The 25,559-nt window shown below is 54.5% G+C and overlaps 1 protein-coding gene across 1 annotated transcript in view; it reads right to left on the reverse strand.

Moving 5' to 3' along the window:
* Positions 1–359: 359 nt before the first annotated feature.
* TTC7A (tetratricopeptide repeat domain 7A) overlaps positions 360–25,559 on the reverse strand; it is a 148,938-nt gene continuing 123,738 nt past the window's right edge. The window contains exons 17-20 of the mRNA XM_004369487.3: positions 21,186–21,283; positions 19,167–19,301; positions 10,570–10,772; positions 360–734 (exon numbers count right to left, since the gene is read on the reverse strand). Of these exons, the coding sequence (XP_004369544.1) occupies positions 513–734; positions 10,570–10,772; positions 19,167–19,301; positions 21,186–21,283 (658 nt within the window). The 3' untranslated portion in view covers positions 360–512. The remainder of the gene's footprint in view (positions 735–10,569; positions 10,773–19,166; positions 19,302–21,185; positions 21,284–25,559) is intronic.

Below are 25,559 nucleotides of genomic sequence, written 5' to 3' on the forward strand. Positions count from 1 at the left end.
CCCAGGGAGAGCAGGGAAAGTCCTTTTGGCGCAGACAGAGGGCGGCGCTAGGGAGCAGAGAGCTGAGCTTTGAGGCTAAAGCTCCTGCAAAGCCGGGGAATCCAGGTGTCGGGGATGTTGCGGGGAGGTACCCAGGACACACAGACGCTCAGTGTACATGCAGGAGATGCACACGTTCTGGGAGGGGCCCCGTGGAGATGTCGCCTCTCAGGTACTTCCTTGCCCAGAGACACCAGGGATGGCTGAGGTCCCAGGAACAAGGGATTTGCTTTTTATGCAAATCTTTCCACCCAGCCCCACCCAGATGAGCAGCTCCCAGGCCCAGCTGGCTCTGGAGGGAAGCAGAGGTGGGAGACGAGGAGAACTGGGGCCGCATCCTGCAGGTGTTCGCTAGAGATGTATTTCCCTGAGGCCCACCCCCTGAGGTGCCACTGTCCCCCCGACCCATGCTCCCTGCACCTGTCCACCCGCCCACCGGGCAGCTCGCTCCCTCCCTGCGCTGCAGCGGGCTGTCAGAGCTCTCTGGGGATGATGGAGAAGGGCAGCACGGGGCTGCTGGCCTCCAGCTCCAGGGCGGTGAGTAAACAGTCAACGGCGGCCTCGCTCTGGCCCTGGGCCTGCAGCACCTCTCCCAGGCCCTGCCAGGCCTCGTGGCAGGTGCTTTGCCTCTCCACGGCGTCCCGCAGCACCTTCTGGGCCAGGCTCTTGCGGCCCAGCCGACTCAGTATCAGGCCCTGGAGATCAAGCACAGGGCAGGGTTAGTGAGGACATCTGGGGACCAGGGCCCCCGGGCAATTGGGACAAGGAGTAAGGAGCTTGCCCACTGCCACCAACACTGCCAGCAGCCCGAAAGGCCCCATGTCCCTAGCTAGGGCAACATCAACTGACTGTGCCCTGTACCCACGCAAAGCCGGCCTGTCCCTGTCCAAGCCCTGCTTCAGCCCCAGGCTCCCAGAGGCACCTGCAGGAGCTCTGCTCCTCCTGGGCCCCCAGGGACTGGCGTTCAGTCAACAGACCTGCCTTTGCAGCTTTCCCTTCCCAGCTGGGTGACCCTGGGGAAGTCACACAACTCTCTGGCCCCGTTTCCTCCTCCGTACATGGGGAAACAGCAGTATCCACCCCTAGGGTTGTTGTGAAGTTTCAATGAGGCCGTATGGGTAAGGCACTCAGAACTGGGTCTGGCACGCCGTGAGCATCGGATAAATGGGATTTCTGTTCTCAAGGTCCGTGCTGCCCGCACCTTGCAGCCACCCTTCACCTTCACCCCAGGGATGCTGAGAGACTGACAATGTCCACGAAATGCCTTCGCACATGACAACCAGGGAGGAGGCACTCCAGCTTTTTGGGGAGAGGGGCCAGCTCCATTGCCTGAATGAAGCAGCTGGTTGTCCTGGGGGCCTGTGGGTGCCTGGCCCGGCAGGTGAGGACGACAGGAGGAGTCAGATGGCCAGACCAGGGGTGGGTGCTGGGTGACAGGCCAGGATCAGCTCAGAGAGGAAAGGCTCTGGAGGAAAAAGTCACGAGCATGCTGGGAAGCTGGGCCCTGCTGTTTGACTCAAACACCCCTGTTGCCAGAGAGAGAGGGGAAGTGACAGGAATTGTCACAAAAAGGGGTTGGGAAGTGAAACTGGCACCTCGTCTCCTCTACATCCTCTCCCACCCAGGCTGGGAAGGGTGCAGGGGGACAGGGTGGTGAGCGGGGCCGGGCTGGGGGGATGGAAGTCTGCCTTGTGGCCCCCGGGTCTGCCTCAGGCCCCGCAAAGGCTGCTTGGCACTATCCAGTTGATCTCTGTTCCAGCCCTTGAAGACAGCAGGGATGGCAGCACCGGGGTCATTTAAAGACAGGGTAAACCCACAACAATACCCGCTTGCTGGACTGGCAGGTGGGGGTGGGAGCTGCTGTCTCTGTGTCTGGAGCCCCCTCTCTGGTGTCCGCCCACTGACGGCCATGTACATTTTTAGCTGGAACATTTTCCTCACCGCACTCCCCAAGTTAGGCCTTCCGTTGCTATGGAGACCCACTGGGGAGATGCACATGCCTGGTTTCATAAGGCCTCCGAGAGCTTGGAACACGACCAATTAGGCAAGAGTGAAAGATGGCGCTTGGAAAGTCCTAGGAAAAGCCCCCCTTCCCCCAGAGGCCAGGGGACGGGGGAGAAGGGGCCGTATTCACCATGCCTCTATCAACCCCTGGGCAAGGCCACACCCAAGGAACCACGCAGATGAGGGGGAGGACTACGGAAGGAGGGTGGAGCCTCAGGCTGGCCCAGCTCAGGCCAGATGGGAGCAGTGCTGACTTGCGGTACCCAGGATGGCCAGCAGGGCACCAGGCCAAGCCACTCTGCCCACACGGCCTGGGAGGTGGACCTCAGCAGCTTTTGAGTAGAACAGGGCCCGCAGGGAGGAGGGAAGGGAGGCGAGACGACAGGCCGCCAGACACCAAAATTAAGCACCAAAAATGGAAGGTTTGAGGCTTGTGAGTACCGCCCGTGGGGAGCAAGGGAGGACTGAGGGGAAGGCCGTTGGGGCCTCCAGAGCCCAGGTCTCCGCAGGGAGGGATGGGGCGCGAGTGGCTGTTAGACACTAGGTTTTCTATACTGAGCTTCACATGAGATTTTGTTTGAAACAAGGGCTCCACTGCTGAAAACAAGTTTGAAAACCCCTGCTCTAGAGAAGAGTGTGGGAGCTGGGAAGGGGCCAGATGTGTCTGCAGGCTGCAGGCGTGTGTGCTGGCTTGCCCCTCAGTCTGCAAGGTTTGCAGTGGGTCCTCGTGTAGCCTGTGTGAGCCAACAGCCAGGGTCTCCACAGCCAGCCGCCCCAAGGGGGATCCAGCTCTGCACGGACAAGTGCTCTGGCCGGGGGTACTGGGCCATTTCCACAGTCTCTGCATCTGTGAGCCAGGCACTCCTCTGAGGATTCATGTGCCAGGGGCACACGGTGGGCAGATAGCACATAGGATGTCCCCAAGATGGGCAGAGCGTCCTGTGGGGTCACGGGGAGGGTGGAGCCACTGGTCTCTCTGGTGGCTGGGAGAGGGCAAGGCTCTCTGTGGATCAGCACCCCTCCCTGCATCCTGGGGTGATGACCTTAGAGCCTGAAAGGAGACACCGGGTGGGGGTCAGGCTGGGGCCCGGAGGAGGCCCGGGGCCTGTAACAGGATCTGCTGCCACCTGCCCCTGACACCAGCCGCGTTCATGTTTGGTAGCAACTCAGGGCTGTTTGCCGCTTGACAACTGGGCTGGGCCCAGCCCCAGGAAGACGCAAGGGCTCCCCTGCTCTGCACCCAGCCCAGCTCTGTGCCCAGGGTCTGCTGACGCCCTCCTGTGCCCAGAGAACAGGTCTCCGGGGAGATGGTGGGAACTCACGAGCAGGATCGCCAACTCCTAACTCCTCGCCACCCCGCCCTGCTATAGGGGCGCCCCACGGTGAGGCAGGAGACTAGACCTGCTGAGTGCCTCTCCTCACCTGTGCTGCCCACCCACAGGGATTAGAAAGGGCCTGGAAAGTATTTACGGTGATTAAGCTCTGTGTCTATAAGAGGGGTGGGGGCTGGGTTGACATAACCACTAAGGTTTCAGGGAGGGGCAGGAAGTCCCCAGAAATTCCCAACTCCACCCATTCCTTCTTCCATCCCTTCCGGGAGTTCAGGAAGGAGGGAGCACTGCCCACATCTCTCCTACCCAGGCGTTGGCCGCCCGGTGGCCCTCCCTGTGGGCCCACACAAGCACAATCACCTAGAGGCTGTCGGGAGGCTCGGCCGCTGTGGGGCTCAGCCCAGGGCTGAGAGGGCAGGGTCACTGGCTTCTGCCTGCTGAGCTATTCCCCACAGGACAGAAGCTCAACGATGCTCTGTGGGAGGAGCCTGGACACAGCAGGGTACCTAGAGGCACTCACATGTGGGTTGACCCGGACTTGCCGGCAGGAGGGTGCTACAAGGCCAAGCTTGGCAAAGCCTGACTCTTAGGGTCAAGACACCCTGCTCGGGCCTGGTTGCTACTGTTTCTATGGAGACTCCAAGGTGACCCTCCCTGTCAGGGCGGTGACAAGGGCCTGGGACGGGGGTCGAGGGGAAAAAGGGTCCTGCCTCCCTTTTTCAAAATTGCTGCCGCACACTATCCCACCCCATTAATGCAGAGCTTGACAATGTCCCCCGAAAGGGAGGACAGCAGGAGGGCCTGGGTGTGTGAGCCTTTGCCTTTCTTTGGGGGAAAAGGCCTGCCCTGGGAAGCAGCCCCAGTGCTAGGCCAGCTGCAGGCCAGGCTGTGAGCTCCTCCCGCCCCTTCTCTCAAGTATTTATAGAAGTTATTTTGGGAATTTTCTGTCTGAGCTCAAGGCACATTCCTGGGATTCTGTAACAGTCTCTCCAGCTGGGAAGTTGGGAATCAGCTGGAGGCTGCTGGAGCCTCCCGGTCCCTGGGGCCCCTGCCTGGGGACACTGCGGCTGCAGGGAGGAGCCCATGGGGCCTCGGAGCCTGCTCTGCAGGAAGGGCTCCTTCCCTTCACCCAACCGGAGCGCTGACACACCCGGGGAGGGAGGCCCAGGCGCATCTGGGCCACGCTGGGTCTGCAGTCTGGACTTTCTGGCCCCGCATTTTCAGGTGTGTCAGCCTCGACCTGTCCAACCAGCCTGGGAACCAGGTGCAGCTCTAGGCTGAGCCCGGCCCCCTTGTACCCCCCCCCCCCACCACATCTCAGCTCCAAGGCTGGTTGGAAGAAGAGGCACAAATCCTTCTAGACCCTGCTTGATGCCTGGCTGGAACCCCCTAGGCCCTTAGAGGAAGAGGCCCTGCTCAGAAAAAGTTCCCAGACTTCCTTGGACTCAGTCCTTAAGGCTAAGTCAGGAGGAGGTTTCCCTCTTCCTTAAGCCAGGAAGGTAGGCCTCTGGACTTCCGGGTCTGGAAGTGAACACTCTGCAATGGGGGAGTGAGAAGAAGCTCCTCTCTGAGGAGACAGAGCTCGATGGGGGTGATGGTTATTGGGGGGGGGGGTGATGGTTATTGGGGGTGGTGATAGCCTGTTTGGGAGCAGGTGTGACAGCCCTTTGGACAAGGGGGAAAAGGGATGGCCTTTTTTCGGACAAAATTGATTCTGGGGCTAAGTTAAGTCAACATGCTGCCCTCACTGAGGTGAAGGAAAGTACTTCTGACCTTTCTGACCTGAATCTATGACCGGCTTATAAAATGCTTTCTCTCCATTCCTCATGAGTGAGCTGGTGGTGGACTTCAGAGGCCCACACACCAGCCTAAGGCTTTCCAGCAGTTCTGACCAGAACCAGGGGATCAGGTCTTTGTCTTCTTGAAGGTCTCTGAGCTCAGGGCAAAGGCTGAGGGTGTATGCTGAGGGCTCTGTCAGCCCAGGGACAAGGTGGGATGAGGAGGGGACTCTGAACACCAGTGAGGCCCATGCTGCTGGGACATTCTTTTGTGTCCCTTCTCACTAATCCCCTCCCCCAAACATACACAGTGAGCCTCCAGAAACTTCTCCACTCCCTTCTCCTCCACTTCTCCACCAAGGAGTGCACACGCCTACGGAGGGTGAAGGAAAGTTCGCCCACAGTAACGCCACCTCCGAGTAGGTCAAATGGTCCAGACATTCCTACTGAACTTCCCTGCCAGACAGAAGCACTACTTTGTGTCTGCTTGTCTGGAGCCAGTGAGACGGGTGCAGACTCCATTGATGAGAGGCTGTGTATGTGCCTGTGAGTAGAACTCAGGCGTGTATACACACACACACAGAAGCAGAGGGTAAGACCGCCGGGTCCTCCCATTTCCTCAGGCTGCTTGGATCCTCTAAGTCACCTGATACAGCTCAGGAAGATAAGCAAGAAGGGAGAAGCCTAGAGCAGACGGAGTACCCTGGACCCTGGACCCTGAAGCACGGTCTGCGCACAGCTGGCCTCATCCAGCGTCATGGAACCTCTAAAAGGCTGGGTGCTGAGTCTCACTTCTCAGCTGCTCAGGACAGCTTTCCTCAAGACAGGAAGCAGATGCTGAAGCAGCTGGGCATGACCATGGGCCGAACGCAGGGCCAAGCAGGTCCACCCAAGAGCCTGGCCTTCACAGCTCCTCCTTCCTGCTGCCTCAGAGGCCAACGCTGGGCTGAAGAGAATCTTAACCAACACGAAATACTACACAACAAGGCCTGAAATCTCCCTTGTTCTCCAACTCAGATTCTCCTGACTAAGCACTGCCCTCACTCTTAGCCAAGGTCACCCTGAGCTTTATGCCACGTGTACTTCTTGCCTCATGCCACATGAGAACTGCACGTCGTGGTCTGCGCCCTGGCCTGGCCCCTGGCCCGAGACGGGCTTAGCCCAGTGGGCTCAGGGAGGTCGGCTTTGCTGCAATGAGTCTCTTGGCGTGGCTCAGGGCCTGTCCTTCCCTCTGCCAACCAGGAGCATATGATCGTGGCCTGGGGGGAGCGATGCTTCAAAAAGAAAAGAAAGGCAAAAATAATCATGACTACTGGGCCATCAACTCAGAACTATTTGACCTCATTCTAACAATAGCCCCAGGTGCTTGGCACTGGGGTCCGCACTTTACAGATGAGGACAGGGAGGCTCTGAGAGGTTAAGGAACTTGGCAGGGGTTAGATAGCAAGAAAAGGTGAAGTCAGACTCAAGTCCAGGTCAGTCAGGACTCGAAGGCTGTGCTTGAACCTGCAGACAGCCCTCCAGCTCTGGTACGGGGCTCCAAATCCAACCCAGACAACCAGCCCCAGAAGCAACACCAAAGGCAGCTCTGAGGGACCTGCCCATGCTTCTCTCTCCTGAGCAGCCACCCTCCCCACCCCGCTGGTCTCTGGGAGCTGACCCTGCCCAGTACCTCCTCCCTGCCTTCTTAGCACCCTGCTGGCACCATGGGCCACCCCTGCAGCAGGACAATGGGGCCCCTTCTTGGCCGAGCCCCTGGAGTCCTGTGTCAACCAGTGAAGTTTAGGCTTTCCCTTCTAAACTAATTCTCCTGCCAGTAAATTAATTTCTGAATACCCTAGCTGAGCGGGGCTTCCGGCTACCTGGAGGGACGCTGAGACAGAGCCAGCAGGGATTGGCAGAACCTACTCCTGTGATTTGATTTGGAATTTCCATCTGCAGAGAGCACGCCTTTTTCTTTCCACACCTGGCCATCTCTCAAAGATCCCCGGCCGTACATGAGCCTGGGACACCGCTGTGGGCGTCGTGAAGACTCTCCCCTGGCAGGGCCCTATCAAGGAGGGCGTCTCCTTCCCCCTTGATCAGGGTGGAAGAGCTTAAGCTGAGCCCAGGGTGGAGCCAGAACCACAGGGCATGTCCCACCATGTCCAGGGCAGGGAGGGCAGTAGGGCGGGGAGCAGAGAACCTGCTCTCGGGCCAAAGTTCATGTTCTTAGGAACGTCTGAACCCCGGCTCCTGAAAGCAACAGTCTTCCATTCTCCCAGGGCTTGCACCAGCCTGTCCCCAACCCTCCTGCCTCGTACACACAGCCCCGGGGAGGCTGAGCCTGCTGCAAGGACAGTGGGGCCAACCCGGCACCTGCACAGCACCCTAAGAACATCTCCACCTTCCTCTCTCCAGACCTTGGGGTGGGGGGCTCACCCACTACCTCTGGCTTGGGGTGGGGGGCTCACCCACTACCTCAGGGGCTCAATGAGGAGCCCGGGGCTCTCCCAGCCAGGCTTGGGGGTGGCCATGCTCTCAGAGGCCATGGTGGCTCTTCTTCCCCTTGTACCCCTCAGAGCCTGGTGTCCTAACAAAGCCACAGTGGTGTGGTTAGGCCAGGGTGTCCTTATCCTTGGGAGCCTGGCTCCCATGGGGGGTACCAATTCTCATCAATGTTCTTTTCTGTGGGTGATTCTCCAAGGATGCACCAAGCTCTGGGGTTCACAGATGCTGAGCCAACTGATACATCTCTCGTTATCTACTGACTGTTTTTACAATGGATCCCTTACCTAAATGCCAAGCTGCCTTGGACTCACTGGTAGTGGTTCCCATCATATTGTATCTGTGCTCAGTGGGGAAAAGTGCTGTGATTGATTAGTAATGTCTGACACAGGTGAGGGACTGGAGAGTGGGAGTGTGCCTGCTGTGCTCTGCCTTCCCTGGTATTGCATTGTAGATGTTTAGAAGCACTTTCACATGCCTCACCTGATTTGATTAGAACAATACTGTGGTCTAGGAACAACGAAGATTATTATTCATTTTACAAAGGGGGATATCAGCAGCATGGAAGTTAAGAATCTTTTCCTAAATGATGCAAGTGAATTAGGGCCCAGGCCAGGATTAGATCCCAGATGTCCCAAGTCCAAGGCCAGTTCAGGGAAGACCCTTAGCTCAGGGAACACTTGAGATCAACACACGCCAAAGCCTTCGAGTGCCTTTGGGAAGAGTGCTTAATAACTGTTGCCAGGGGTTGAAACTCACTATTCTTCAGGTGTGTGTGTGGGATGCTGGCAAGAACAGAGTGCATGGTAGGGGGATGGGCTGCCCATGCTGCAGCCAACTGCCCCTCTGCTTGTAACTTTAAAAACGGGCAGGCCTGGCTCTGACTTGCTCCAATTTCATCAAATCAGTAAGGTACCCCGGGAGGAGGAAAGGGACCATTTCAGAAGCATCTGGAGGGAGCCACTCTGGACAGCTCTTCAGTTACCATGGAAACCCACCCTTGGAAACACTTCCATTTCAGGAAAATGGCTACAAACAATAACACCCATAAATGAAAAATGGTACACTGTTACCTCAAAATTGTGCTTGTTATTGGATTTCGTCGGGTCTCAGGGGCTGAGACGGCAGGCTCATATCCGAGAACACAGCGGAAGGCAGGCATCTCTGCCTGGCTGCGGGCCTAATGACAGCCTGCATCCTCCCTCCCATCGCCCTAATCAAGTTTCTGGACGTGACCTCCGGCAAGGCATTTATCAGAGGAGCCAATGTCTGAGCCACAGGAGGCAGGAGGATGCGCCTTGTGAAAAACAAACATTTGCTGAGCAGACTGGAGGGCAACATGGGGCCATGTGGACCGGGACGGGGGTCAGGGTGTGATGACACTGCATGTTCACACGGGCCCCGGTTAGACATCCTTAAAGAAATCAGGCGGCAGGAATAATAGCTGAACTGGGAATCTCTGTTCTAGCCCATTTCCAAGCACTCTCAGTCTGGAGAGGACCTTATAAAGATGACCTGGTCCAGCTCCTCCTGCAAGCGATGTCTACGTTCTCTTGGCAACATCCTTACCTAATGATTATTGAGTCTGTGTTGGCCTGAGAGTTACCACGTTTCTCCTGACACTGAGCTGAACTCTAATTCCTTGTTGCTTCTATTCATGGACAAACCAGACCTGTCTTGGCAATGATAACCCTGCAGCCATCTGGAGTCATTCTCCTGATTCTTCCGTGTTCTCCATGCGGCGGAGGCAGTGATAACCTAATGACCTTCTCCTCAAACAGCTCTCGAAGGGGACGTCCGAGGTGGAACCCACACTCTGACAGGAAGGACTATGTCGCTAGCTGTGGGTGGACACCTGAATTAGATTTCAAAATTCACTTGTGCACATACATGCTGTATGCGTTTCAGATCATTCCATTTGTCCTGATACTCCCTCTTGGAAAGCAGCTAAGGAAAGCAGGAAAAAACATATGTCCAGGGCCTGATGACCACTTGTCAGAGCAGGTGCTCAATACATTTTCTTGGACCAGAGGATCCCCACTGGACAGATAATTAAAACCGAGGTTCAGAGAAGTGGCTGACTTGCTCATGATTACCCAGGAAGAGAGAAAGCCAGGACTAGTGCACCAGCATCCTACCTCCCAGCCTCCAAGCCTTCCCACAGGAAGGCCCCTGCGCCTGGCAACCAGGTCCGTGAGCATCATGCCTAGGACTGGTCCTGGGCCTTCTTACCACCGAGGAATCATTCTCAATAGGTGCTTGAGTCCGCCTGACACGAGAACCCAACCCAGAACACCCACCGTCTGCCACCAAGGAGACATACTCTGAAATGGGGACTCTAGTCCCCAGCCTGAGGGGTGGCCCAGGGGCCACCAGAAAGAAGAGCATTTTGGTATCTGCCTAGAATCGGGATTTGCCTTCAGTGCAACGATCTGATGAGGAACAAGGAAAGCCCTTCGGGGCCATGTCACCCTACAGAAACCTATAGCAAAAAGAAAGTCACAAAGAATATCAGTCAACCCTTCTAGGTTTTTTTCATCCACCCAGGCCCTGATCAAAGGGGAACGATCTGCCTCTACAAAAGAAATTGTCTCTCCTGACGAAGCAGGAAGGAGCCACCTGCCCCAAATGCCAGAGAACAGCAGCAGCAAGGCACTAGCCACAGTAGGGGGGGAGTGAGGGAGAACAGGGGAGGAAGGGGAGGGTGGGGGGTGAGGTGACAGTGAGTGTGGGGGGAGGGTAGAGGTGAAGGGGAATGTGGGGGGAGGGAATGGGGGAGGTGAGTTGAGGGGGAGAGTCGGGGGAAGGGAATAGGGAGAGGTGAGGATGGGGGAGGTGAGGTGAGGAGGGTGTGGGGGAGAGGGTAGGGTAGAGGTGGGGTGAGAAGAGGGGACATAAGCGATGAGAAGGGGAGACGGGGGATCACTCACCAGACTGTGCATGATGCGTACGCCGTCTGGGTTCACCGTGAGTGCCTCCTTGTACAGCTGCTCAGCCTCCTCCAAACTGCCCTTCATCTCGGCCAGCCGGCCCCGCATGTAGAGCACCGAGTGTGAGGTGGGGAAGAGGCCCGCCGCCTCCTGGATGCAAAAGCCTGCTTCCTTGAGGTGCTGCTGCTCCATGAACAGCTCAGCTGCAAAGCCAGAAGGGCAGTGGGAAGTGTGAGTGGTGGGCAAAGCTGGAGGCAGCGGTCCCTTCCCACGTTCCACCGTCAGCCCCCAGGGTTTGATAGTAACACTAAAAAAAACCAAACCCATTGCCGTTGAGTCAATTTCAACTCATAGCAACCCTATAGGACAGAGCAGAACTGCCCCATAGGGCTTTCAAGGAGCGGCTGGTGGATTTGAACTGCAGACCTTTTGGTTAGCAGCCGAGCTCTTAACCACTGTGCCACCCGAGCTCCAGTGATAACACTAGGTAATGGTTTTGAGTGCTTACTGTATGCCAGGCACCGTGTAAGTGCCCATACGGATGACCTCCCTCAGCCCTCACACAAACCCTGGAGAACAGGTGCTTTTATGATCACTCTAAAGATAAGATAAGGAGACTGGCGCAGAGGACTTGAGGAACTTGCCTAACATCCCAGAGAGTAATTTACGGAGCCAGGGTCTCCACTGGGTGTCTGGCTTCAGAGCCTGGCCATGGGGACGTGGACGGTGTCCCCTGGTGACTCTGACTTCTTTTTCAGTGTCTTCACTTTAGTTGCTCTTTATGTGTCTGGGCACAGGGGGTGAAACTGGATACTGTCGATCTGGCCTCTCAGCCAGGAGAGAAGACTGTGCCTCGCTAACTCCACCCAGTGTGATCAGTACAGGGAGGGGTGTGCTCAGAACCCCCAGGGAGAACCAAGGGATCTCGTCATAGGAGGGAGCTGGGAGGACGAGAGCCTGCTAAGGGCTGAGGTTCAAACCAAATGGTGTCAGGAACAGCTACAAAACCAGCAACCCTCACTGAGGTGTCTGTGTGCCAAGCCCCACGCCTGTGAAGCATTTTCTCTCATTAAGCGCTCAGCTGCTAACTGAAAGGTCGGCGGTCTGAACCCACCAGAGGCTCCTCAGGAGGAAGATGTGGCAGTATGCCTCTATAAAGATTACAACTTCGAAAACCCTATAGGACAGTTCTACCCTGTCTTATATGGTCCCTGTAAGTCAAAACCGACTCAATGGCAACGGGTTTGGTTTGGCTTAATCGTTACGAGGACGCTGGGAGGGAGGCAGGTACTGTCATAATTCCCACTTTAACAAATCAGGCTGAGGTGAGGACCTTGCCGGATTCCCTCTGTGAGAAAGAGCAAGCCAGGGCTGGACGGCCTCCCTCCGAAGGCCAGGACTTTCTGCTGCACCCAGGAGAGGGGCAGGGCTCACACCTTTTTGCCGGCAGGCAGTGAAGCTCTGCCCCAGGGCCAGTTAGGGTTCTTCCCCAGACCAGTAAGAAGGGGCCGTTCTGACAGCCCCCGGCCTCTGCACACAGACGCGCATTTCCTGCCCTGCTGCAGGGGTGCACACCAGTGCAGGCGCTGTAGAGACGCCGCTGGATGCTGCGGCTCGGCCTCCCTGCCCACTCACTCTCCCCTCAGCCTTCCTCTCACAGTGACCGGGGCTCAGCTTTCACTTCCCCTGGCTGGGGCTCTGACTGAAGTCACAGAAAGATCGCAACACAGATGGGGTCACAGAAGGGCAAGCAGAGCCTGATTTGCGATTTTGCCTAGAGCTTTTCCTAGCAAATGCTGACAGCTGAGGTTACACTAGCTCAAATGTTTGGGGTGGGGTGCAGAACAGACACCCCTGAAGGAAGCTCCTAGAAAGGTGGAAAACCCAGCTGGTGTCCTGGCCTAACTAAGACCGGGACCACAGTGTAGCACTCAGGGTCCTCAGCGTGGGTGCTGCCTCAGGCTCGCTGTGCAATAAAAGTCACATCTCAGAACACTACAGGAGCTTCTGAGGGGCGCTTTTTTTTCTCCAGTGGAAAATTTGGAGGAATCTGAGAATTAATTAGAAAACAGACAAGGCAGGCTTCCACGACAAGGAAAAGAGAAATGCAGGCTCTGGCCCCCAGAGACAGCCTGGACTGGAGAGTCCAAGGCAGAAGGCCCTGGAAGGCAAGGCCAGCAAACGCGAGCTTTGAACTCAGGGCCTTGCTGGGCCAGGGAGGGGCCCAGGGCTGCCTCAGCCTCAGCCCTCTTGCCCGGCTCTGTGGTCCTGTTCCCTTCCTGAGCTGCTTCCTGGGGGTCCCAGCAGGCAGGCTGCCTTTGTAACTGAGCAGTCATCATGCAACTACTGAGCACTGACTGGCTGCCTGGTTCTCCCATGAGAAGAAAGCCAGGAGGTCATTGAGCCATCAAACCATTACTCGAGTGACACAGGGCAGTGGAGTGACAAGTGCCCATTCTGAGTGCCCCTGGCACTCAGGAAGGGTTGGCCTGGGCAGGTGGGGTCAGGGAAGGCTTCCTGGGGGAGGCATCAAGGGAGCTGGGGCAGAAAGCACTGGGACTGCAGCCGGAGAAGGGAGGTTATGTTGACAAGGAGGGCCAGGCTCCAGGGCAGAAGCAGCCGAATCCCCCAGTGTCCCAAGGGGAAGGGGAGAAGCAGAAGGACTTGTGTGGGCAGGAATGTGGTGGTGGGCTGCCTCTCCTGCACCACTCCCTGTGGATGCTTCCTCCATTGCCAGGGGCCAGGGACCAGGCTCTCCACTCCCGTGGACCCTGTCCAGCAGCCTATCCCGGGCAGGCCTGGCCCACTGGCCCCCCGCATGGCTTATTAAACTGTTTACAACTTGCCACCCTGCCTCCTGAGACGGTCCCTGGTCTTTCCCTGGAGAGACCTCCACAGCACCTTCACATCAACAGATTTCCATTACAGAAGCCTCACCAGCTCCCTCCTGCCTCGGGCCCTGGGGATCTCTGAGGCCCTGGGCTTGTCAGGCTGGCCAAACACCAGAAATGACATGCCTTGAAAAACAGGCAAGACTGCTTGGCTCTGATGGGCCTTGTTACCGTTTAGGCAGGAAACCAGATGACGAAGGACAGACCCTGAGAAGTGAGGTCTCCTGAGGGGTGTGTGCGGGGCAGGCCTCTGCCCTGCAGACAGGCCCACAGATCTGGGGCTGCAGGGTGCACTCTGTCTCCTAGCCTGTGTCCTTGGGCAGACGCCCTCAGGCCCCGCCAGCCATTTTACCAAACACGGCGCTCCCCAGATAGCTGCAGCCACAGGAGGAGGTGGTTGCATCATGCCCACCTGCCGCCCGCACCCGCTTACTCCCTCCTGGCCCTGGCTGCAGGGCCCTGCCATCACACCCTGCCCACCTGCCCACCCAGGGGTGGATGAGTGCTCGCTGTTACTGGATTTTCCTTGTGGTTGTCATCACCCCAGCAAACAGGGAGGTGATGTCAAAGGCCCCCGTCCCATTCCCTCAGCTTTTTTTTCTCTCGTCCCTCCGGTTTTCCTCGCCTCTTATCTTCCTCCCTGCCATTTCGTCTCTTGCCTGGGTCTCTTCCTCTTTCCTCCATCTCCCTCCACTCCACCACCCCCTCACAACACTGCAGGCTACAAATGGAAAACATCTGCTCCCTGGAGCTTTGTTGAGAGTCCCTTCTATTATTTTTTTCCGAGGCGGCCTGGCCTAACCCTCCAGGAGTGAGCCAAGCCAACGCTGTCTTCCTGCCAGTGTGGCGCTCCCCCACCTCTCCTTCAAGCTCCAGGCCTGAGGCTGGGGTGGGCTCCCCCTCCCTGGGCTATTTCCACACCCCTCTGTAGGCTGGCCCTGAGCTGAGCAGATGAGGGAGAGCCCGAGGCCACCCCTAAGGTCTTGCAGGGGCCTCTCCAGGTGAGGTCTGCTCCTCAGAGAGACCAGCCCCTGAGACCTCAGAAAGGAGAGATGCCATCAGGGCCAGCGCACAGAGGCCCCAGGGGCTGCAGGGAAATATGGTTAGGCCCTAAAAAGAACTTGGCCATGGCTGGCCTTGACCTCCCATGGGGTCATCAAAACTGCCCCTGAAAGGAATTAAGCATCCCTTCCCATGACCAGCCCCTCAGAGAGCATGGAGGCCAGAATTAAGCAAAGGTAAGGGTCGGGGGAGGGAGGGAGGAGTGAGGGAGACCAGGGGAGCTGTAGCAGAGAAAGGCCAGGAGAGTAACACAGAGACCCCAGAGGTCTAAAGCATTCCGCAGGTTGGTCAGAGACCCTCTACCCTCTGGTAGAGACCTCAGGGGCTCAGAGAAGGGACACAACGTGCCTAAGGTCCAGAGGGAGCTGGAGGCTGCGTGGGCCTGGGATGCTGACTTCCTGTCCTGGGAGTCCTCTCATCAGGGGTTCAGGAAGCTGGGAGGAGGGAAGGATGGGCAGAGAGGGATGGAAGAAGATAAAGGCTGAGCAAAGAAGATGGGGAAGAGGGACTAAAGGCAGGAGGGAGAGAGAAGGGTGGGGGTCTGGGGAAAGAGGGGAGAGAGGGGGAAGACAAGCAGAAAGAGGACACAAAGCGTAGACAATGTGCAGGGCCGAGAGTAAGAAATAGTTTCTCCCTTGACTATAATTTTGTGGTAAATATGTCCATAACTATGTCCATATAATAAATATGGACAGCTCTGGCTGCCCCATCCCCATTCCCCAGCCTGCCCAGCCTCCCTATCTACAGGGACAACAGGCTGGGGTAGCTTCCACTGGAGGCCCAGCTGCAGAGCCAGGGTACTAGTGTGAATGGGGCATTTGGGAGCTGAGACTGAGGCCAGCTTCACCCAGCCAGAGGCAGCAGCCCCTAAGCCCCTGGGTGGCGCAGGCGAGCTCTCCCCACATCCATCTCCTCTCTCTGGCACACTGCGCCCTCCCACAGGTGTGAGCTCTCCCCACATCCATCTCCTCTCTCTGGCACACTGCCCCCTCCCACAGGTGTGAGCTCTCCCCACATCCATGTCCTCTCTCTGGCACACTGCCCCCTCCCACAGGTGTGAGCTCTCCCCACATCCATGTCCTCTCTCTGGCACACTGCCCTCTCCCACAGGTGTAAGTGGTCATGAGCAGAGAGGAAGAGGCATCCCACTTCCCTGGAAAGCACCTCCGGCCACTCAGGATCCTGGAGCCTCTGGGGGGCATGGTGCCTCCCCATTCTCACAGCCCCTCTGCCAAAGAGGCAGCTCCTGAAATGGTATCTGGGACGCAGGGAGCCTGTGAGGCTTCACATATTGAACTGGAATGGGAGGGAGGCCTGAAGGGGAGGAGGGGAAGACAAGAGTCGGGAGAGGAAGGATGTGACATTTCCCAAGCAAAGAGTGGATTCACGATGGAACTTAACTGCCGAAACAGATTGAGGCACGATTTCTCTTAAACCAATCCGGAGAGATTAGCTCATTCCAAAATGATAAAAAGAGCTTTCCCTTTCCTGCACATTTGCTGCAGCCGGCGGAATCATCAGGCAGGGGAGGGTGGGAGTGGGGGCTGATGACAATATTCTTAGCCTGGGTCAGGTGGGGTGGGCTTAGGGAGAGGGCATTGCCTTGGTGATCTGCTCTTGGCAGCCCTTCGTCCAACAGGTGCTCAGTAGATGCCTGCTGGTGATGGTGGCGCCCAAGGAAGGGGAGAGCTCACGTAGCGCTAACTGCTGCAGAATCTTCCCACGCTCGGAACACAAGACCCAGGGTGCCTTCCTGGCTGGTAGCTGTCCACCAAATCTATCCTTCCCTTCTTTTATACTGATAGATGCCCTGATTTTTAATAACCCGTTAAACCCACTGTCATTGAGTCGATTCTGACTCCTAGCGACCCTATAGGACAGGGTAGAACTGCCCCATAGGGTCTCCAAGGAGCGGCTGGTGGATTCAAGCTGCCGACCTTTTAATTAGCAGCCCGACTCTTAACCACCGTGCCACCAGGGCTCCAGATTTTTAATGGGGCAGGTTAAAAAAAAAAAAAAAAAATCAGTTGCTGTTGAGTCATCTCCAACTCCTGCTGACTTGTATATCAGAGCAGGACTGTGCTCCACAGGCTTTTCAGTGGCTGATATTTCAGAACATCACCTGGCCTTTCTTCTGAGGTGCTTCTGGGTGGACTCAAACCTCCAACCTTTCCATTAGCCAGCCGAGCACGTTAATTGTTTGCACCAATTAACACTAATGGGGCCTATAGACACGAGAATAACCACATTTCCCAGAGTCCTTTGCAGTGAGGTTTGGTCATGTGACTAAGTTCTGGCCAATGGATCACAAGGGAAAGTGATGTGTGCAAATTCTAGGATAAGTCCTTATAGGGAGGGGGTGTGCCATTCTTTCTCTCTTCCTAGTTTACCTTACGATTTGGTGAATGTGGTGAGGAGCCATCTTGGACCACACGGATAAGAGTGATACCCTAGGGATAACTGAAGGTGCTTGGGTCCTGGGACCCAGGAGAACAAAGCTATTACATCAACAAAGGCTGTCAGCTCTGTATTATTACAGGAGAGAGAAATAGCGTGTTCTCTGTATAAGCCACTGCTATTTTGGATCTGTTACATGCTCCCAAGCCTACATCCTCATACTACACCGCCCAACCTTTACTTGGCACCGCGTTCAAAGCATTCAGATTCTGTTCTTGCTGAGTTCTCATCTGTGGGGTTACGTCTAGGATAATATCCACAGAAGAAAGGCTAAGTACAAATTATTGAAGGGCATGTGTTTGTATTGATATTCCCAAGCCTAATTACAGACTTCAGGAAGGCCTTTTTACCTTATGTGGAGTTTACTAGAACATATAGCAGCATATCTGAGAAACGCAAACAAGCTGGTGACATGCAGAAATATTTTCATCTGCTGATAGTGGTAAACAAGGCGAACATTAAAACGGCAGGCCTCAGGAGCTCCGGGGGAGGCAGCACACAACTCTACCATTGGATCGCTCTGTAACTGATACAGCCACGTTCCCTGCAGTCAGGATGCTCCCGCGAGCTGGCAGCTTTCTACCCAGGCACACGTGGGCGCTGGCCCCTGTCGGCCCCATCAAGAGCCTTCCGTGTCTTAGAAGACAGGGAATCTTTGCCTAAGAGGACGCCTTGTTTATTATTCCTCTGGGTTTCTCAGCATTCCTCTTCCTACTTGAGATGGAACAAGCTGACTGTCAGTGCAAGCCCCACACATCCCTCATACCCGAAGGGACTTGCGTGTGCTCACAACTGGGGCAATCTTTGCATTATTAAAATGCTTCCACGTCTAGCCTTCCTTTGAGTTCTGGTCCAACTTTTTTCCCCCAGATTCAGAACCTACAGTGGTAGTGCTGAGGGCTGGGGTGGGCGTCCTGCATACTAATGTGTCCACATGTGAAATACGTGCCACAGGAAACCTTAGTTTTCAGTTAACAAGCACGTTCTCTGACTTGTCAGATCCACGTGTCCCAGTAAGTGACTGTCTACTTTGCGTTTCTTCTCCATCTCCCCTCAGGGATCCCCGGTGCCACTGCCTTGGTGGGGAGGGACAGAGAGGAAAACAATCGCAAAAAAGGGAGAGGAGGCACTCCTGGGCCAAGAGTGCCACCTGGGCCGTACAAGATCCAGGGGCATGTTGGCCTGGTGGCGGTTATAGGATTTCCCTTATTCTCTCATTCCTCTTTATTCCTGTCGCCATTTTGGTTCATTCGGGCACTTATTTTCTCTGCCTTTGATTCTCTCTCTCTTTCACTGTAATTTACCTCTCACACCACCGTCAGATTAAACTTTCAAACACTGCCTCCTGCTAAGTCTCTCAGCCCCACTCCTCAGTCAGGGGTCAAGGGTGCTCAGGGTGCATGTGGCCCGTCCCCACCACGACGACAGGAATGCATCCACAGAAGGACAGCACCACTTACCAAGCACTTCCTATGGGCCACACACGGCGTTAACACACCACTGTAGCTCATTCTACTCTTACAGGTCTGGGAGGAAACCAATGCCCAAAGAGATGGGGATGGGCCAGCAATGAGCTGGTATCAGAACCCAGGTCTGTGTGACTGAAGGTGGGGCTTTATGGACCCTGCCTCCCCAACATTCACTAACCTTCACACTCAACCTGCCTCCCCAACACCAGCTAACCTTTACACTCAACCTGCCTCCCCAACACCAATTAACCTTCAAATGAATTCTACCATGAGACCCCACTTCCTTTGGGGCCCCGCATACCTCATCTCTTGTCTAGCTACTCCATGAGCTGTCTGGAGTTTACAGTTCTACCTGGGAGAAGATGGGCAAGAAGGAGGGATGAAGCGTGTGTTTGAGACTAAAAAGACTATCCATCTGAATGGCCTTTGATAGCCTCAAGGCAGGCAGGTGTGTCCCCATTTGGTGGACAAAGAAACCGATAGCCAGATAGGCTAAGTGACTTGCTCATGGCAAGCAAAGAAGAAACAGTTGGAATTAGAGCCCCAGGTTCCTAATCCCCAGCCCTTTCTGTGAGTACTCTGTTGCCCAGGTGAACCTGGTCAGGGGTCCTCACATCCCCACAGGACAAGACAGGGCTCTGAGAGCTTGGGTGGCCTGCAGCTGGGCAGGTGGGTGTTCCTGGGACCAGGCCCCCCAGCCGGGGCCAGAGGCACTCACCAGCCTGCAGCCAGATCTGTTCCAGCGTGGTCCACAGCTGCATGGGGCCTTGCTTCAGGACTAAGCTGGGCATGGTCAGCTCCGACATGGCCTCCTCCAGCCGGGAGGCTGCGATGGACGATGCCTGTCGAGAGCCTGCAGAGCAAAAGGGGAGGGGGAGAGATTGGGAATCCCGAGTCAGGGCAGGGCGCACAGCCTGGCAGCTGAAAATCGGCGCCCTGACCCACCCAGCAGGACCCCCCCACCCCTGTCCTCTCACACACAGCTGGTGAGGGCAGCTTTCTGGGGGGCTTTCAGGCAGAAGTCCCACTTTCAGGGGTCTCTCGCTAAGGAAAACAATCATAAACGGAGGCAAAGATGCTCATTATACCATTGCCTGTAATTCAGAAAAAAAAAAGGTATCTAAATGTCTAACAATAGGGATCGATTAAAAATGAATCTGGGTATAACTGTACAAAACTATGTAGTCATTCCAATAACTATGTATAAATATGGATATCGACGTAGAAAGATGCTGGCATGATACAGTTAGGTGAAAAAAAAGCAGGTTACAAAACAGTTGGGCCACATTTTTGTAAAAAAATACGGGCATAGAAAAAAGTCTGAAAGACCATTTATCAGACTCAGGGTGGTGAAATTATGGCTAATTTTTTTTTCTTCCTTTTGCTGTTTTTACTTTTTGTTTGCTTGTTACTGTTTCACATATATAAGGGTCCCGTTCACAGTCGCACTGTGAAGGATCCTGGAGTAGCAGCTCAGGTCAGACCCCGTGCCTTCTAGAACCTCTCCGTGCAGCAGTTCTGGGCGTCTCAGGCCCTGCTCGGGATATATAAGCTGCGGACATTTCCAACTCCCATGCAGGCGAAATGCGAGCACTTTCTGTCACCCTCCCAGGCAATCATGGTTCCAGTAAACTCAGGAGACCTCCCTCAGGGCAAACCACAAAGAGCTGAGTTTATAAGACAAGTGCACGTGGATCCTGGTAATTTTGCTCATGGTTCTTCCTCTTTAACTGCAAGGTGGCTGCTCTTGTCAGCTGCTGTGGAGTTGGCCCCCGAATCATGGCAACCCCACGTGTTACATAGCAGGACCGCTCCATAAGGTTTTCTTGGCTGCAATCGTTATGGAAGCAGATCTTCAGGCCTTTCTTCTGTGGAGTTGCGGGGTGGGTTGGAACCACCAACTTTTATGTTAGCAGCTGCTAATCTCGGGTTGTGCACCCAGGCTCCTTCCACCCTCTTCAGCTGTTCCCTCCTAGGAGACAGCGGCCCCACAGACCGCAGGCACTCCTGAGGGGTGGCTGTGAAGTGAAGCGCTAGGTTCGGCTGTGGAATCAACACCAGCACCTGACAACTAAGGTGCAGCTTGGTTCATGTCCACGGAAGTGAAAAACGACGAGCAAGTCCACTAAATACAACTCCACTTACACTTTCGGACAATGACTAATTATTCTTCCTCTCCCTTTTTAATTTTTAAATTAATTACATCTTAAAATTCAGCTTTAATCAGGGGTCCTCAGTTAAAAAAAAAAGTGAATTTGTGGTTCCTGAACTCATTTGAATTTCCTATGTCTTGGGTTTTAGGATGAGTTTTACCAGGAAAAAGGCAGCTCTGAGCTTAAGGGTTGTAAATATAAGCTTAAGCCACTCCTTTCTATTTGACTCAGTTTACTGAGAAGATTAGGTAAATTTCGCCTCTAGCTTAAGGAAAAAACTGTTTCTGTGCTCCACAGCCATCTTTCCACCCAGAGGCGAGAGGTTCCTCTCTTGCCTACTCCAGCCCCTGACCACCCACTCCAGGCCAGCAGCCATCCCTCCCCAGAGCCACGGTCAGCCCTGAAAGATGCCCAAAGGTAGCTCCTCGGCACCCGGGCCCTGGGGCAGTGGCGGGCACCAAGCAGTGGTAGGGTTTGGCCAGCTGGTCAGGGCTCTCCTCAGATGCCACATCCTGTCTGTGCCCTCAGGCCAGGAGGGTGGGCTGCGGGCCCACATGAAGCGGGCTCCCCAGGTATGCTCTTACCGGAGTCAGCCTCGTGGGCGTCAGGCAGAGTCAGGTGCATGCCGCTCTGCTTCTTCAGCGTGAGGCCCTCGCCTAAGCTGCTGTCCTTCTCCAGGCCACTGGAAGGCAAGGAAGGCCAGCGCCCGGTGAGGTGGAGGGGGCATCACCCGGGGCTGGCCGGCCAGGGCGGGCGAGGGGGCCTCACTCAGGGAGGCGCTGGGCTGAGTCCAGGCCTGAGCACAGAGCCAAAGTCAGGACCACTAGGAAGGACAGTGACAGCCAGAGTGGCAGGACAGATCCCAGCTTGGGCTTGGAATTCTAGAATCTAGCGCATCCCTGAGGCTGAACAACATTATGTTCCTCCCTAACACACACACACACACACACACACACACACACACACCCCCTACACTGCCCACTCTGTGTCTGTTGGCCCAGCGGCCTCTTCACAATCCCCTAAAGCCACCGCATTTCATTCCCAAAGCTACATGCCACCTCATGCTGCTGCCCCCAGGAATGCGCTCGCCGTTCTCCTGTGCCCACCCAAATCCTACCTATCCATTACGATGCGGTCTGAGTACCTCCCACGTGTCTGGAAAGCCTCCTGTGCCCCCTGTGCCCACACAGCCTCCCTTCTCTGCTCTTGGTCACCATGGATCCTGGCAGCGCACACGCTGAAGTTACAAACTCTCCCATACTGCCTGTTCCCGCGTCTAGAGGGGGTGAGACTGGAGGCGGGGGACCAGCAGCACTGTTCTGCCTTTGTTGCCCTCACAACGTCCAGCAGAGTGGAACACATGGCAGGGTCTATGGGCTGGCTTGCACGAAAGCCAGGTCTTCAGAAACCACTCAAAGTGCCCCAGCCCGCCCCTCAGGAAGGAAGGCCCAGATGCCACTCCTTGCCACAGGCTCCTTTACTGTGAGCTGCTTGGGTGGGAGATAAACAAGAACAGGTGATCCCATTTGCCCCATCCCTACAGCTCCCACGCTGCTGGGGACGTTCCTCCTTCTCAGAGTGGGCGTGAGGGGAGCCAGGAGGGTGTCACCAGCTCAGAAAGGCGGCCCAGCCTGTTCTGGAGCACATGCAGCCCCAACCAGCCCCTTCCCACTGCCAAAGATGCCCATGGCCTTGAACCTTGCCGGATGGGGATGCGTAGAGGAGGACCAAGGTAGAGAGGGCAGGCGAGGAAAAGGCAGCTCCAGCCTGGGGCCAGAAAACTTCTTCCCTTCAGAGATGCACCAAGATGACTGTCCCACAAAGAATGCCAGGGCCTGGGTGTCCTCGTCATCCTCACTCAGGCTCAGACTGGTCTGAACATGGGCCTGAGGATGCACAGCCGCCTTTGTGGGCGTTAAAGTAAACCAGTCACAAAAACGCAGTGGTTCAGGGCTGGTTCCCTTCCTCTCCCACTGTGACGGTTAATTTTATATGTCAACTGGGCTAGGCGATGGGGCCCAGATGTTTGTCAAACAAAATGGATGCAGCACTGGAAGCACTCGCTCATCTATGCCAAGAAATGCGGAAGACAGCTACCTGGCCAATCGACTGGAAGAGATCCATATTTGTACCCATTCCAAAGAAAGGTGATCCAACTGAATGTGGAAATCATCAAACAATATCATTAATATCACACACAAGTAAAATTTTGCTGAAGATCATTCAAAAGCGGTTGCAGCAGTACATCAACAAGGAACTGCCAGAAATTCAAGCCGGATTAAGAAGAGGATGTGGAACAAGGGACATCATTGTTGATGTCAGATGGATCTTGGCTGAAAGCAGACAATACCAGAGAGATGTTTACCTATGTTTTATTGGCTATGCAAAGGCATTCAACTGTGTGGATCATAACAAAATTATAGATAACATTGTGAAGAAAGGGAATTCCCAAACACTTAACTGTGCTCATATAGGAACCTGTAAATAGGCCAAGAGGCAGTTATTTGAATAGAACAAGGGGATAGTGAGTGGTTCAAAATCAGAACAGGTGTGCATCAGGGTTGTATCCTTTCACCATACTTATTCAGTCTGTATGCTGAGCAAATAATCCAAGAAATTGGACAATATGAAGAACGCGGCATCAAGACTGGAGGAAGACTCACTGACAACCTGCAGTATGCAGGTGACACAACCTTGCTTGCTGAAAGTGAAGAGGACTTGAAGCACTTACTGATGAAGATCATAGACCACAGCCTTCAGTATGGATTACACCTTAACATAAAGAAAACAAAAATCCAGTGGATAAACTGAGATAATACTGAAGTTGTCAAGGAGTTCATTTTACTTGGATCCATAATCAACCCCCATTGAGGCAGCAGTCAAGAAATCAAGCAATGCATTGCATTGGGCAAATCTGCTGCAAGACACCTCTTTAAAGTGTTAAAAAGCAAAGATGTCAGTTTAAGGACTATGGTGTGCCTGACCCAAGCCATGGTGTTTTTAATCACCTCATATGCATACGAAAGTTGGACAATGAATAAGGAAGATTTAAGAAGAATTGATGCCTTTGAATTATGGTGTTGGTGAAGAATATTGAATATACCGTGGACTGCCAGAAGAATGAACATATCTGTCTTGGAAGAAGTTATTGCCAGAATTCTCCTTAGAATCAAGGATGGCAAGAGTTTGTCTCACATACTTTGGACATGCTATCAGGAGGGACCAGTTCCTGGAGAACGACATCATGCTTGGTAAAGTAGAGGGTCATCAAAAAAGAGGAAGACCCTCAATGAGATGGATTGACACAGTGGCTGCAACAATGGGCTCAAGCACAGCAACGACTGTGAGGATGGCGCAGGACCAGACAGCATTTCGTTCTGTTGTACGTAGGGTCACTATGAGTCAGAACTGACTTGACGGCACTTAACAACAACAGTCTAGATGCAGCTATGAAGGTATTTTGTAGACGTGATTAATATTTACAGTCAGTTGACTTTAAGTAAAGAAGATTATCTCTGTATAAGTTGCGCTCCCTGAAAAGATATGCTGAAGTCCTAACCCCATGCCTGCGGCTGTGACCTTGTTTGAAAGCAGGGTTGTTGTGTATGCAATCAGTTAAATTAAGATGAAGTCAGCCGGGTGAGCCCTGATCTCCTTATGAGGGATGTCCTTACAAAAAGAGGAGGAGACACAGACAGGGACATAGAAGGAAGACGACCAGGCCACGTGAAGATGGACCTAGAAATCATTCTGTCACAAGCTAAGGAATGCCTGCGCCTACCAGAAGCCGGGAGACACAAGGAACGATCTTCTTCTAGAGCCTTTGGAGAGAGCGTGGCCTGGACAACACTCTGAATTCAGACTTCTAGCTTCCAGAACTGTGAGACAGTACATTTCTGTTGTTTGAAGCCACACAGCCTGTGATTCATTACGGCAGTGCTGGGGGACTAAGACGCTGTCCTCTTCCCCTGGCTGAAATGCTCCTCAGGGTGGTGTGAAACAGTCAGAGACACCAGGGTGAAATCACGAGGCCATCACTCTTTAGCTATGTGACCCCGGGCAAAGCTGCTTTAACTTTTTTAAGCCTTAGTTCTCTCAGCTTGAACACAAGCACGACAATGTTGCTCTCACAAGGCTGTTAGGAGGAGTAAATGAGACAACGTGTGTAAGTGCCAGGCACGGAGCCGGCTTGGAACAGAACCACAGATAAGAAATTCCATACTCTTTTTTCCCCTCTCACCCCCATGAAGGGGCCTCTTGTGGGGCTCCAGAAACAGCTCATCTGGGGGACTGTTTGCCATTTGGTTCTAGGCCAACATGGTTCCTGCCCTGAGGAAGCTCACAGGCCAGACAGGGGAAGGGACAGTCCAAGCTGAGGAATCAGCAAAGACCTAAATGGAGAGGGCCGAGCTGAAGCACTTTGGAGGCTGGTGGCAGGAGGCTCCATGAAAGAGAGCATCTGACAGGGCCCAAGGGATGATAAGAACATTAGAAGGGGGCTATGGGGCTTGTAAGGATCCCTGGTGGCACAGTAGTTACACGCTCAGCTGCTAACTGCAAGGTCGGTGGTTTGAACCCACCAGCCGCATCATGGGAGGATGATGTGGCAGTCTGCTTTCATAAAGATTAAAAACAAAAAACCAAAACCAAAAAAAAAAAACCCCAAACCCAATGCCGTCAAGTCAGTTCTGGCCCATAGTGACCCTAAAGGACGGAGTAGAACTGCCCCATAGAGTTTCCAAGGCTATAAATCTTCACAGAAGCAGATTGCCACATCTTTCTCCCGTGGAGCAGCTGGAATTACCAACCTTTCTGTTAGCAGCCTAGTAAAGATGACAGCCTTGGACACCCTGTGGGGCAGTTCTACTCCATCCTGTAGGGTCGCTATGAGTTGGGATTAACTTAATGGCAGTAGGTTTTTTGGTTTTCTGTTGGGGCTCCAGGCAGAAGAGAGGAAG

This window comes from Trichechus manatus, unplaced genomic scaffold, assembly GCF_000243295.1.
Source record: "Trichechus manatus latirostris isolate Lorelei unplaced genomic scaffold, TriManLat1.0 scaffold00005, whole genome shotgun sequence".
Lineage (NCBI taxonomy): Eukaryota > Metazoa > Chordata > Mammalia > Sirenia > Trichechidae > Trichechus > Trichechus manatus.